Source organism: Lipotes vexillifer, unplaced genomic scaffold, assembly GCF_000442215.2.
Source record: "Lipotes vexillifer unplaced genomic scaffold, Lipotes_vexillifer_v1.1 scaffold168, whole genome shotgun sequence".
Lineage (NCBI taxonomy): Eukaryota > Metazoa > Chordata > Mammalia > Artiodactyla > Lipotidae > Lipotes > Lipotes vexillifer.
This window is the reverse complement of record NW_006773947.1, coordinates 3751187-3764789: the sequence shown is the minus strand read 5'-3', so window position 1 is coordinate 3764789 and position 13603 is coordinate 3751187. Positions and strand designations below refer to the sequence as shown.

Genomic DNA, 13603 nt, shown 5'->3' with positions numbered 1-13603 from the left:
TCAGCAGGTTATAATGCTGTCAGGGAAAGGAGCAGGCTTGGAGTCAGATTTTACATCTTCCCAGAGAAACATGATTGTGGATGAGAAGAAATGTGAAAACCACAAACATGTAAGATAAAGCTTTTCCCCTTACTCTGTGCCAAGTCGAGATAAAGAGGGAAACTCAGTTGACTGACTTCTTTCATCCTGAAATGACTGATTTGACACAGTTATTCATAACGCAGCCAAGAATCCAGAAAGAAACAAGCAAACAAGTAAACTATAGATATCGCTCCATCTTTGCTGTAAGGCTCCGATGAAGCATATTTACTTTCAAATAAGACCCTGTTCCAATAAGCAGGATAAGCTGGTTTGGCGGGGGGTGGGGGGGCTCAAAAAATTAAAAGCTGCCAATTATAGTATTTTATTTTTATCTTATGGACCTTATAAATGACACAATTGCTCATCTCTTTGGATGGGTTACTTAAAAGCTCAGAACCAAATTCGCATTCCACTCCTAACAAAACGGCAGAAACTTCTGGGATGCATGTTTGAGAGTACTAACTTCATCCCTGGCCCAGTCTCCTTACTCTTACCCTTGCTTTTTCTTTCTCTAATTGCTTAATTTCATCTTATATATTTTAAGCTGCTGTGTAACCTTTATGAGTTGGAGAGTGTTTAAAGAAAAATGTCAGTACATAATAAATAACAAATAAAAGTGAGAATAAAATGCACAGGCAACATGACAGCAAGAAGAAATGACTATGAAAAAGTAGTGTACAACAGAGGAAGGAAAACTATTTAAAAAAAAAAACCACCAGATACATGAACTCAAAATGTTTATTGATTATTCTGGAGCTACTTAGTTTAAGGACAAGCAGTTTGTCACACATGTCAGGCTCCTCTGAGGAAATCTTTGTGTCACATCCCAAAATAGTTATTCATTTTCATAGTGATGAGTGAATCATCAAATAGGGGCATAGATTAAATACTGTGTATTCTGTTTTAGAAGGAAGAAAACTATATATTTCACCTTTAAAATGAATTTTGTTTGTAAAAGTGCAAGAGAATCACCATCATTAAATAACATCAGAAAAGTTAAATTTTCTGTAATAGAGGCGTTTTTGAGTTTTTTGATCTCCAGCGAGTTCTATAGAACTCATTATGTATCAATTTACAGAGCTGCTTCGAGAAGGAAAAAAATCTGACCTTCTGACTCTACAAGCCTAAGAAATGCTCTTCCTCTAAAAAATCTGAACAAAAGATAGAGAAAACAAACCATCGATGTAGTTATAATCTGCCTTAAGAAAGCATATCAACATACGACTAATCACATACTAAGTTCATTTGAAGTGAAAGGAAATTTCAGTTAGTGCTTCAGAGATGATTGTAGAGTTGGTATCGGGTTATATAAGGAAACACAGTTTTTGTTCAGCTTTATTGAGGTATAACTGACAGATAAAAATAAAAGATATTTAAAGTATACATTGTGATGACTTATGTATACATTTTTAAAGGATGAGGACTCCTATCTAGTTAATTAACACATTCATCACCAAATATATGTATATATACATACACACACGTACAAATATGTAATTTCTTGAGGAACCTCCATACAATTTTCCATAGTGGCTGCACCAATTTACATTCCCACCAACAGTGCACAAGGGTTCCCTTTTCTCCACATCTACCGACACATCATCTCTCATCTTTTTGATGATAGCCATTCTAACAGGTGTGAGGTGATAGCCCCTTGTGGTTTTGATCTGCATTTCCCTGATAATTAGTGCTATTGAGCACATTTTCATGTACCTGTTGGCTATCTGTAGGTCTTCTTTAGAAAAATGTCTATTCAGATCCTCTGCCCAGTTTTTAATTGGATTTGGGGAGGGGGGCGGGTTGCTATTGAGTTGTATGAGCTCTTTACAGATTTTGGATATTAGCCCTTTATCAGATAAATGATTTGCAAATATTTTCTCCCATTCAGTAGGTTGCCCTTTCATTTTGTTTCCTTTGCTGTGCAGAAGCTTTTTAGCTTGATGTAGTCCTAATTGCTTATTCACAACTTTTTTAACCTTCTAGGCAATAGCCTATTACAGGTCCCTTCTCCCCCAACCCCCAGAAAATAAGACACATTTTATCCTGCGGTCACTGGGTTTTGCTCTGTTTTGAACCAGGAGGACATCAGCTGCAAGGAGAAGCTGTACTTCGGCATGAACGAGTACAGTAAATCTCTTCAGTGGGGAATCACAAGCCCACTTCTGAGATGTGATGAGACTTTTGAAAAGATGGTGAACACGCTCTTGGAGAGGTAAATAAGGACTTTCAACCTTTTCTTTAGCTGTACTTGCATGTCTGAAATAGCCAAACATCTTTTGTGTCAGTGTCACAGGGAATTTTGGTGGAGCCCAGGCTGTGCAAATGACATGTGAAGGCAGAATAAAAATAGCCTTTCCTAAGATGACCTTTTACTCAGATGGGTTTTCTATGATCATCCAAGGCCAACAAAGGAAACCAGTGACTCAGAGTGGGAGGTAGAACCACTTTCTGTGTTCTGAATTGTCTCCCAGGCAGGCTTCATTGCTGCACCCAGAGATGACTTGGGCACAGAGGGATTTGCTTATTAAAGACCATTCCTCTGAGGTCTGGCCTTCCCCACACTTTTACATTTTCCTCTCTTTTCTCCTCTGTCCACCAAAGGCAAGTACCCTCAGTAAAAACAAAACTTTACTCTGAGAGATTTGGAGTGTAGACTGAAGAAAATTAAAGAACAAACAGATCATTTAAGTGAGTTCAGTTCTAAGTGGCCCTCCTCCATCCCCGACCTTGGGGTTAAGATTCATGACTCTCTGTCTCCTTTTACTTCCCCAATTCCAGGTCAAACTCTGGAAGAGCAAAGGGTTTTTCTGGGTTTTTTTCCTACCTGATCTTGAATCATAGACTCAAAAATTAGGCAGAGGCATTAGAATTTAACGTAATAGGGAATTCCCTGGCAGTCCAGTGGTTAGGATTTGGAGCTTTCACTGCTGTGGCCTGGGTTCAATCCCTGGTCAGGGAACTAAGATCCTGCAAGCCGTGAGGTGTGGTCAAAAAAAAAAAAAAAAAAAAGAGAGAGAGAATTTAGCCTACTAGAGGTCCCTCCCTGCCCTCCACTACAGTATTCTGTTTGATCATCCAGTGATGGGGGCAGTTGGGCACTATTTGATGAGGTACATTCTAATTTTTAGTAGCTCTAGTTCTTAAAACTGGCTCTAATTGATCACAAACCATCTATTTAACAAGCTGCCCTATAACTTTGCTAAGAAAAAAGAAAGAGAAATAAAGATGAGGACAGGGGGATACATCCTACCCAGCAAGTTATAATGCAGTGTCAGGAAAAGGAGCAGGCTTGAGTAGGATTTTATATTTTTGCAGCTGTTGGATTTGAGAAGACTTAACTGACACTGAGATGTTAATCCTTTCACAGCACATGTGATCTTAGATTTCCAGAATCATCTCATGAGTCTCCCCTTTGTTTCCCACCCTTCTGTTCCATCTGCCCTCTTGGAACCTATCTTTTCTTCCAGTAACATCATTCGAAGTTTTATAAGTCGTATTTTAATGGATGATCCCATCAACTCCTATACAACTTTTGTAATACTTACAAAACTACAGTTACGGGCTTCCCTGGTGGCACAGTGGTTGGGAGTCCGCCTGCCAATGCAGGGGACATGGGTTCATGCCCTGGTCCGGGAGGATCCCACATACCACGGAGCGGCTGGACCCGTGAGCCATGGCCACTGAGCCTGCGCGTCCGGAGCCTGTGCTCCGCAACGGGAGAGGCCACAACAGTGAGAGGCCCGCGTACCGCAAAAACCAAAAAACAAAAAACTACAGTTACAGTTTAATACAAACAAAACAAACTAGGGAAACTATTCACTTCTAAATTCATAGCTCTTTCAGTGTGAAATTTAAATGCCTGTATGTCAAAGTTCCTCTTTGATCTAACTCTGGCTTTCCTACATGGCCCAGCAAAAAGCATTAAGCCTTAAACTTGGATCATCTGTGCCCACTTCCTCTAGCCAAGTCACCCCAGGCTAATAATAGCTATGATTTATTGAACACTTGAAGGGATTGGCCCAGGACTGATTGAACTGAAGGATTTCTTTACTTTTCCCCAATCTACTAAATTCTTACCACGTAAGAAGACATTGTCAGAGACCTGAATAAAATCCACACTCTGTCTCTGACCAGTTGGATGATCTCGGGTAAGGAGCTGAATTTCTCCCAACCTTTAACTCAGCCTCCTTCTATGAGAAGGTGGAGTGGTCAGAACCCAGGGAATCTGTGGTCTTTTCCAGCTCTAAGTACTTCAGAACCACACTAGTCATTTGATGACCCTAACTGGTATTTGCCCCTGGGTTTTTCTGTGTAAGGCTGGTGATGACCTTTTCACTTTAAATAGAATTATAAAGCGGAGCAAAGGTGAAATCCCCCACTGGCCTACCCAGCTGCTAGGCGGCTGCATGTGCTACCAGCTGGCATCCAGAAGGGAAGTTCAGACTCGCCATTGTTTTGCAGGCTCCACGAGAGGCTTGGCCAAGCTTGGGTCCAGGGCCTTGCTTTGCCCATGCCTACTTTCTTGATACCTGCAAGCACCTCTTCATGCCTGCAAGTGGGTCCTCTTTGCCCATTTGTATTCAGTCAGCAGGCTTGGCTTTCTGAGGAATAGCACATTAATGAGAGGTTTATTTTCTGCCTGCTCTGTAATCGTAAAAACTGCCAATTTGGCAGTCCAGTGAAGGGTGGAGGGAGGGGAATGTTGAGGTGAGTCAAGGACACTCCTACTATTTGCTGGGCACCCTTCACCGAGCAGGGGCTCAGGTGGATAGGAGGCTACACCACTAGGGGGTGCTATTTCTCCAGCCAGCTCCAAGTTTTCTCCATCTTTATGGGAAGATATTGTTATTGCTACAAAGGAGCTGACCTCAAATTAGCAATAATAATTACTCTTTTTACTCCTGATACTCCACAGACATTACATTAGTGTCTCAGTTTCCTTAACTGTAATCTTAAGTATAAGAGAAATAAGCTAACAAGCATTCTAACCCCAAGCCACCAGCAAGAGGTTAGGATCTAGGGATGATCCATTATGGCTCTGTTGAAAATATGACCGGACCAGTGCTTCTCAAAGTGCAATGTGATTGTATAAAATAGATAACTAATAAGAACCTGCTGTATAGCACAGGGAACTCTACTTTGCCACACAGTGGAAACTAACACAACACTGTAAAAAATTATACCCCCCAAAAAAATGCAATGTAATACAAATCACCTGGGGACCTTGTCCAGCCTGATTCTGATTCAGTACATGTGTGGTGGGAGGATTTGGCGGTTCTAACAAGCTCCCAGGTGGTGCTGCTGCTGGGTGATGCTGCTGGTCCAGAGACCGCACTGGGAGAAGCTCGTGTCACTAGACTGTCCCTAAACCTCGTGAACTTGCTGTACCTATCCCAGCAGGTTTTGTGAGCTCAACTTTTCCTTCTAGTGATGGGGGCTTCAAGGTCATTCTAGAGCTCAAGCCCCACTCCTGTCACGAACCCCTTCCCGCCATGCTTGGTCTGCATTCCTACAGCACAGACCTCGCTGTCCCAGTGGGCCCCACGCCCAGATGCTAGCTCCCTGTGTTCTGTTGAAGGTACCCCAGGCTGCACAGCATGGTCGTCCGCTGCTACCTCCTCATCCAGCAGTACTCAGAGGCTCTGATGGCTCTCACCACCATGGCGTCCCTCCGAGACCACAGCACGCCGGAAACACTCAGCATCGTGGATGACCTCCTCAGCTGCCCAGGAAAAAACAAAAGTGGGAGGGGACACATGCTCATTCTCAGGGTGCCCTCCGTGCAGCTGGCGATGCTGGCCAAGGAGCGGCTGCAGGAGGTGCGCGACAAGCTGGGGCTGCAGTACCGCTTCGAGATCATCCTCGGGAACCCCGCCTCTGAACTCAGTGTCGCAGCCCACTTTGTGGCGCGATTAAAGGTTAGCAATGGACAGACGTTTGTTCTGTTTTCTAGGACTCCCGTGTAGGTGGCTCAGAGGCCTGAGTTTGATAGAGTTTTGCACATGTGTCAGTGTGATCTTCGTGACCATGTTAAGGCTAAACTAAGGGACGTGTCCACTTGCCTAGTTTAATAAGATTCTGTCCGGCCCCCCTTTTAGCACATGCATGCAGTTGGTCTTCCATGCTCTCCAACTGCAGGTGCAAAAATGCGATGACCCAATTTCACCCCATGTTTATTGACCTTGTTCGAGATGCATCTAGCCCATGGCCATCTGTTTTCTCAGAAAAAAAGGTAAGTTGTTCTTTCGGACCTCCGTGGGGCACGCCTTTAAGTATCATCCGTTCACTGAATCTTTTCTGTCCGTGTAGCCTATCTGTCTGCTCAGAGTGGGTAAAGTATCCTGTTTCATCTTCGGCGCTCATAGAGAACTACTCCCCACCCTTGTGCATGTGGATTCCCCAACAGTTTGCTGTTTCTTTGTATTTGCTTTGGCCTCAAGGCGTGGGCTGGGCTGAGATTCAGCCGAGCCTCCTGCAGAGGGATTTGTGCATGGCTAAGCGCCGCCCATTCTCCACCCCCGCCCCGCCCGCCTGCACGGCCAGGGACGCACTGCTTTTCCTGAACCCCTTCTGTCAGGCATGGCGGGCCGAGGAGAATTTCTTAATCAACTAACCTCATGCCCTGCTCAGACTTTTCTGGGGACTTTTATAATCCAATGTGTCCCAGACATTTGACAGCATTTCATAAAATCCTGCGTACACATAGATATGGTACTAAGCTAGGTACTATGTGTCTGGGGTAGACCGACATGGTTTCTGCACCTTGCACACTAAACACTGAGCTAAACTGGGTGAAGAAAAACGTAGTTTGACACAAATTGTATGAAAAGAGAGCACGTAGTCTTAGGGGATTTGCATTCCCACCTTGGGCTGCAGTTTACCATCTGCAAAATGAGAGTGTTGGACTGCATGATCTCTAAGAGCTCTAATTCGAGGATTATCATTTAGTGTTCATAAAGCATTTTGCAAATGTAAGCCTTTGTATTGTATTCTATTACCTATCTTGAATAATCCAAAATGCAAACAAAATGTCTTGTATTAGCTTGATAGGTAGCTGGAACAAATAAATCTGTCTAAAAATAGAAGCTCCTCTATTTGGTGGAAGTTGTAACATTTACATTTCACATATGGATATATAGATATAATGCTCACAATATTAATTTAGAGTCATAGACCACATTACAGCAGAACTCCTGGGATAACAAATGAGAGTCCTGAAATTCTTCTTACAGTATAATTCATAGAGGATAGGTTGTGGGACAATCTGAATAATGCTAATGATGAGGAATCTGGAAAAGCAGATTATCAGCACTACTCCGTGAAGTCTCACACACCTACTGCAGGGAGATGGTCTAAAAGGATGTGAGGCTGCAGGGACTTCTCTGGGTTTCCATTGACCCTGACCAAGTGCAGCTACTTACAGAGTCTTAGGTCATTTGTTCGGACCCTTCAGGAAGGCCAATCACTGAGTCAGTATAAATCAGCAGTCCTAAATAATATGCTCCTCTGGGCCATTGTTTGAAAACTGCAGTCAAGACCTGAGCTTCCTAGCCTGGCTGCTAGCACATCAGAATCACCTGCAGGGCTTCCAAAGGGCTGCTGGGAGTGTGCGCCATACACGAAGGGGGGTCTCAAGTAATTACTCCTCAAAGCAGTTATATCTCAGTTCTCATGAGTCGCTGCCAGTCACCAGCCACACAAAAGAGATTTCCATATGCTCAAAACCTCTCGATCACATCAATCCATCCTTTTTATATTCTCTATTTGTGTGGAAGTGAAAATTTGAAATCCCTTTGGAATGTTCACATCCTGAGAAAGATGACCACTTGCCAGGTGGTCTGTGTTTCACCTGTTTATTTCTCTTTTAAAAATTTTGTTTGTTTATTGGCTTGTATTTCTACCCCCATAGCCTGAAATTTCTATGAGGACTTTTCCTCTCAATGTGAATAGCACCCAATGAAGTTTCAGGCACAAAAGAGGCACATGTAAAAATTTGTTAAATTAATTAACCATTGTAGCATTCTTTGACTCTCATTCACTCTTTTTCTTTTTCACCTGTTTATTTCTAAATTACCAACTTTACCACTGACGAGATAGCACCAATGTGCCTTTCATCTCTAACGTTGGGTAAAATCCAATGCCTCTTTTTCCATTAGATGGTCTTATTTTGTGCTTACCTTTAATTATCCTTTAGAAATCGTGGTTAACTTATAACTTATAAGTACTTTGGAAGGATACAAGGTTTATATCTAAATAAATCAGTTCATCCAGGAGGCCTGTGAAGCTTTCATTAGATTTCCTTGGCCTTGAACCCCATATTATCCCTGAAGTCAATGCTCGCCTAGTCTTTTGTGTTGTCTTAACTGCCCCTGCAGGAAAATCACCCTGAGGGCATGACAGATCCATAGAAGAATGGCAGCCATCAATCATCAGAAGTAACAATGTGACAGAAAAGCATTTTATAGGGGGTTTAGCTAGCTCTGATTGGTCAAGCGTAAAAGTGTAATTTGTTTAATCATCTTTTGAAAATAAATCTCCTTATAAAACATAATATCTGTTATCCCATCATTATAACCCAACCTCATTCTTGATAGAACGATGAAATATATTCGAGGAGACCCCAGTGTCAGGGATATCATAAATCCAATGTGAAGGCTTATGAGTAAAACGATTCCTATTTGCAGAATTATTTGCTTTGAATTGGGTAACGTTCTGGTTCCCTTTGACATGAAAATATATGGAAAACTTAATTGGGGGGGAGAAACTTTCTTGTAATATCTTAAAAAATATTTTGACAGATTAATTTTCTAAGACATAGAAAGTCTCTCAAACTTGTAAACAGTTACGTAGATCCACTGAGTTCTCTTTGGCATGCAAACATGTGATAACAGATTCGGCAACAAGATTCAGGTTGGTTCTTCCAATTTTACAAGTTATACGCATTTTACTTGCAGTAATTGTTGGTATATTTAATTCCAAAGACTGGTTTTCCTAGACATCAACAAATCAGTAAACAAACTCTGTTATATCATATCTTGCCTGATATATTTCTTTTTATCCCATTCTGATTTTAGCAAAGGAAGTACCAGTCTATTTTAAAATAAAATTGTATGCATTACTTAATACCTCACTTCTTAGTCCTTGTTCCCAAAAGCTTATCTGAAATGCCAGTTCATTTCTTATAACTCCTGCTAGAAAGCCAATATAAAGCACAGTTAGATCTACACACTTCATAAAAAGTAGTAGAAACCACCTTATCTATTTAAGAGATGGTTTATTTTCTCTCTGCTCTAAAACAGACAGAAAAGTCTATAAGATCTTTTCACTTTTAAACATCTTTCAAGTTGGGATTTTCTTCCTCTTGATATATTCATGTTTTCAAGATTGATGTTCCATTTATTAAAGATATTCGTGTGTGTATATGGGTTAATATAGATGAGAAGCTGATTACGTGTGAGGAGTTTTGTTGAGATTCTTTTATTAGTCATTTACAACTGAAATGGTCTTTTTCAGTCAATCAGTCTGAAGAGTCTGTCCATTATATGAAGGAAGTGTACTTAAGAGCCTTGAGTCAACTAGTTTAACTAGGATTTCTGTAAGGTTTGCACCATCGGTGGAATATTTCATATTGTATGTTTCTTTGACCTGTGTGGCTAATGTATGATATAAACCAAGATCTCCTGTTTTATCCTACTGCGATAAAACGAAAGGCTACATTCTTCTAGAGTGCTTTGTGTATGTTTTTTAGTAGTAATTAAAATATATGTACACACACACACTTATTGGAAGTCATTTGGAACCACAGATGTGTATAAAGCCTGGCTGTAGAAACCTTTAAGAAGGTGGGAACTTAAATGAAGGGTTTTAATTTTATTGTGTGGGTCCCTTTCTACAGACTTGGAGAGGAAATGAAGCAGAAGAGTGGACCCCTCGGACGTATCAAGATCTAGAAGGTCTGCCTTGTATTGTGATATTAACTGGCAAAGATCCCCTTGGAGAAACCTTTCCCAGGTACAATGTGAATCATTAGTTTTTATTTTCCATTAGTTGCCCACCTGAGCTGGTGGTTAAAATTTGGCTGATGGTCACCCATTTCATTCACTTGGGAAGTGAGAAAAGAATTGTTTTATTCGGGGTTATGAGAAATTTAGCCTTCCTTGAGTCTTTCTTTTGACATTCCAGAGATAGCCCAGCAATCTGGGGAATGGGAGATAGCCACAGATGAGAAGTGTTTATGCATCGAAGCAGGGCAGCCAGAGGGGCAGGGAGCAAAAGCACTGCCCCCAATGAGGAGTTTTGGGGATGAAGTGTCTCTGTTAGTCTGCTGTTCCCTCAAGGATCCAGGGCCTGTAGGTTGGAAGGCAACAGCACAGTAATCATAGCACTCACTGAATGCTCACCGTGTGTCAGGCATTGTCCTAAATGCCTTACCCTTGTCATGCCATTCATTCCTTTCAGTAACTGGGTCAGCTGGACACTGTTACTCTATTTTATATGTAGAGAAGATGAAGTGACTAGCCCAAGGTCCTAAGCTAGGAGGTGGCAGAGCTGAGGTTTACATCAGGCATTACCTGGCACCGAAGCTCACGATTTTGACTGCTGTGCTGCACCCAGACACCCAGACACACGTAAACATGGCATACGCCTCACCAAAGACAGACTCGCCAAACATATCCTTACTTCCGTGCAGGTCTTTGAAGTACTGTGACCTCCGGTTAATTGATTCAAGCTATTTAACCCGCACGGCCTTGGAGCAGGAGGTGGGCCTGGCATGCTGCTACGTCTCAAAAGAGGTCATCCGGGGGCCCACTGCTGCCCTGGACCTTAGTGGCAAGGAGCAAGAGAGAGCCGCGGTCGGCGAGAACGGTGCCGAGGAGCTGCTCATGGACCTGGAGAGGCCCCAGAGCAACAGCAGTGCCGTCACTGGAACCTCAGGTCAGTACTTTCTCTTTCAAGGGATCAGAGGAAGGAGTGAGGAGGGGGGTAGGAGTATGGAAGGCAGAGGCATCTGCTGACTCCCATCCAGGCTTTCAGAGCCTTAGGTGACTCAGGCATCCTGTCCAGACCTTGGTTCTCTGGGAGAGATACTTGGAAAACATGACTCTTGAGCAGCCACAAGATACGTTCCTGGGGAAGCATTTAATGAAGAGCTTGCTAATAAGCTAAATAATACAGAAAATAAATTTCGTCAACCCCAGCTGCCACCATTTTCCCTAGTCTCTCTCACCCTAATCATCTCATAGATATTATGCATCTGATATTTGCACAAAGGCCTGCTTTTCCTTCCAGATCCTGAAGCTGTAAGTTTTTGCTAATTGGCCTAGTATCTGGCACAAAGTATTTGTTTGAATGAATGAATGAATGAGTGACTTTTCTAAGTACTTAATGGCAAGTGTTTTTATACTGAAGGCTACTCTGGGACCATGGGTTGGCTGGGACGATCCAGTCTGCAGCCTGCCAGCTACTCTCTTATTGTGTTACTGTGCAGTTGATGGCAGTGCTTGGCATCAGTTTTCTTCTGATAAATAGTATTAAGCAAATACAGCACTATTTCCATTTTTTTCTGACTGTGAAAGTTATAATAAAGCTTTATATAGAAAACTTGGAGAATGTAATGAAGTATAGAGAAGAGGTTAAAAAATGGAAACTCCACAGCAGAGGGAACCACCATTTGTGTTCCTTCTCCCCCGTGCTTCCCTTCTCTCATCTCCGTGACACACACACGCAAACACACACACATAATTTCATGGCCCAAAGCAGCACCAGTCTTTCTATTCACTCTGTCAGCTGCTGTCGGAAGGGCTCCCTATGAGAACTGAAAGGCAGGTATCTGAGGGGTTTTCTGACTTTCTGTGGTGCCCCTCAGCCTGGAAGAGCATGGGGACTGTCCTTTGGGGTCTGCCCAGCTGCTCCTCTCAGTCAGGGGTCAGGGCTGTACCTCCCCCACCCCATCACTACAGGCTCCCCAGTTCTGCCTCTTCGACCAGGTCAGAATAAAGGGGAGAGGTTGGGAGGAGTGTAAAGGGTAATAGAGGGGAGGGGGACTGTCACATCTAGAAGCTTTTGGATACCAGCATCAGTGACCGAGAGGCAAGGAATGTAGGGGTGGGGATGGTGATGAGCGTTGGACTTCCTTCCTGTGGCTCTTTAATCAGCCCCCCAAGCCTCACTATTCTGGCCTTGTTCTGATTAACTCACACAAAGGTAATGATTTGCCTTCTGTTTTTAGAGTTTTCCCTGCTTTCAGGATGCACGTGCTGCACACAGACACACAAACACACATATCACACACACACCCCACCGGCCTCGGGGTGACTCTGAGGGTCCTCAGGGGGCCTCACTGCCCAAGGTGTGCAGGCCCGTGGACTCCAGGGCCGATGAAGGGAGAGGAAAGCCCTCACACAAAAGTCAGATAAGCAGTGGAGTGACGGTGTCACGAGCCTCTGGTTACTGGCTATTCATCTAGGATCTCCCAAGGTCGGGATATGACCCCCAGGCCTGGGAAGCACCGGTTGGAGGCAGAGAGGGCCTGCAATCTTGAGTGTAATGAGCTTCCGGTTTGTCCTCAAGCCAAAGAGGGGCTGATGGACTAGGGGGGAAAACATGTTTGAAGTGAATTGGCCGCAGGTGCAGGGATCTCTGGGCAAGAGCAGCATCTCGCTGGGAGGAGATAAAGCTCTCCCTTCCCACGGAGCCGCTTTCCACGCTGGTCTGGGTGTCCATAGAAGGGGCTGCACGCTGGGGAGGTATCCAGAGCCAGAAGCGTGGGGCCCTGGGACCCCCAGAAGGAGGCGAGTGGCACTGGGGCAGGACTTGGATGTCAGCCTGTGTCGGTCAGGGGCCTGGAATGAATCAGAAGCCTTATCCAAACGAGGTAACCTGAGGAGAGTTTAATATGCCGGCAGGATGCAGCCAAGGAGCAGGAGATGGCGTGGTCGACCCCAGGGCGCCCGGACCACCATGCGGCCTGAAGACGCCGGGGAGGGGGTGGGGGGGATGGGCATTCCTAGGGCGTCTCCACTGGCCGACCCCACGCAGGATCGGGGGAGGGGAGGTGGGGCAGGACGCTCTGTCGTCCGCGCACCGCCGGGCCCCCCGGCCTCCAGGCCGGTCCCCGTGGCAGGGGCGGCGGTGACAGAGCGGGCGCGCGGCGGGCTGTTGTCCGTCCTCTTTCAGGCTCCATTATGGAGAACGGGGTGAGCTCGTCCAGCACCGCCGACAAGTCCCAGAAGCAGCCTATGACCCCCAGCTTCCGGAGCCCGGCCAACAGCGTGGGGCTGGACGAAGGGGTCTCGGCGGGCCTGGTGGGAGCCGGAGAGACCCTGAAGCAGGAGTGTGACTCCCTGGGCCCCCAGATGGCGAGCAGCACCACCTCCAAGCCGTCGTCGTTCTCGTCGGGGCCGGGGGCGCCGCGGTGGCGGGGACAGCCGGGGCCGGGCTGCCGGGGCGCGCACGCCGCGCTGCCCCCGGTCGTGATCCTATCTAAGGCGGCCTACAGCCTCCTGGGCTCGCGGCGGGGCGG

General features: G+C 44.8%; 1 protein-coding gene across 1 annotated transcript in view; it reads left to right on the top strand.

Moving 5' to 3' along the window:
- The window catches only part of GREB1L (GREB1 like retinoic acid receptor coactivator), a 126283-nt gene that overhangs the window by 96150 nt on the left and 16530 nt on the right, over positions 1–13603 (top strand). The window contains exons 16-20 of the mRNA XM_007448624.1: positions 2160–2293; positions 5660–5999; positions 9977–10092; positions 10772–11016; positions 13258–13599. Of these exons, the coding sequence (XP_007448686.1) occupies positions 2160–2293; positions 5660–5999; positions 9977–10092; positions 10772–11016; positions 13258–13599 (1177 nt within the window). The remainder of the gene's footprint in view (positions 1–2159; positions 2294–5659; positions 6000–9976; positions 10093–10771; positions 11017–13257; positions 13600–13603) is intronic.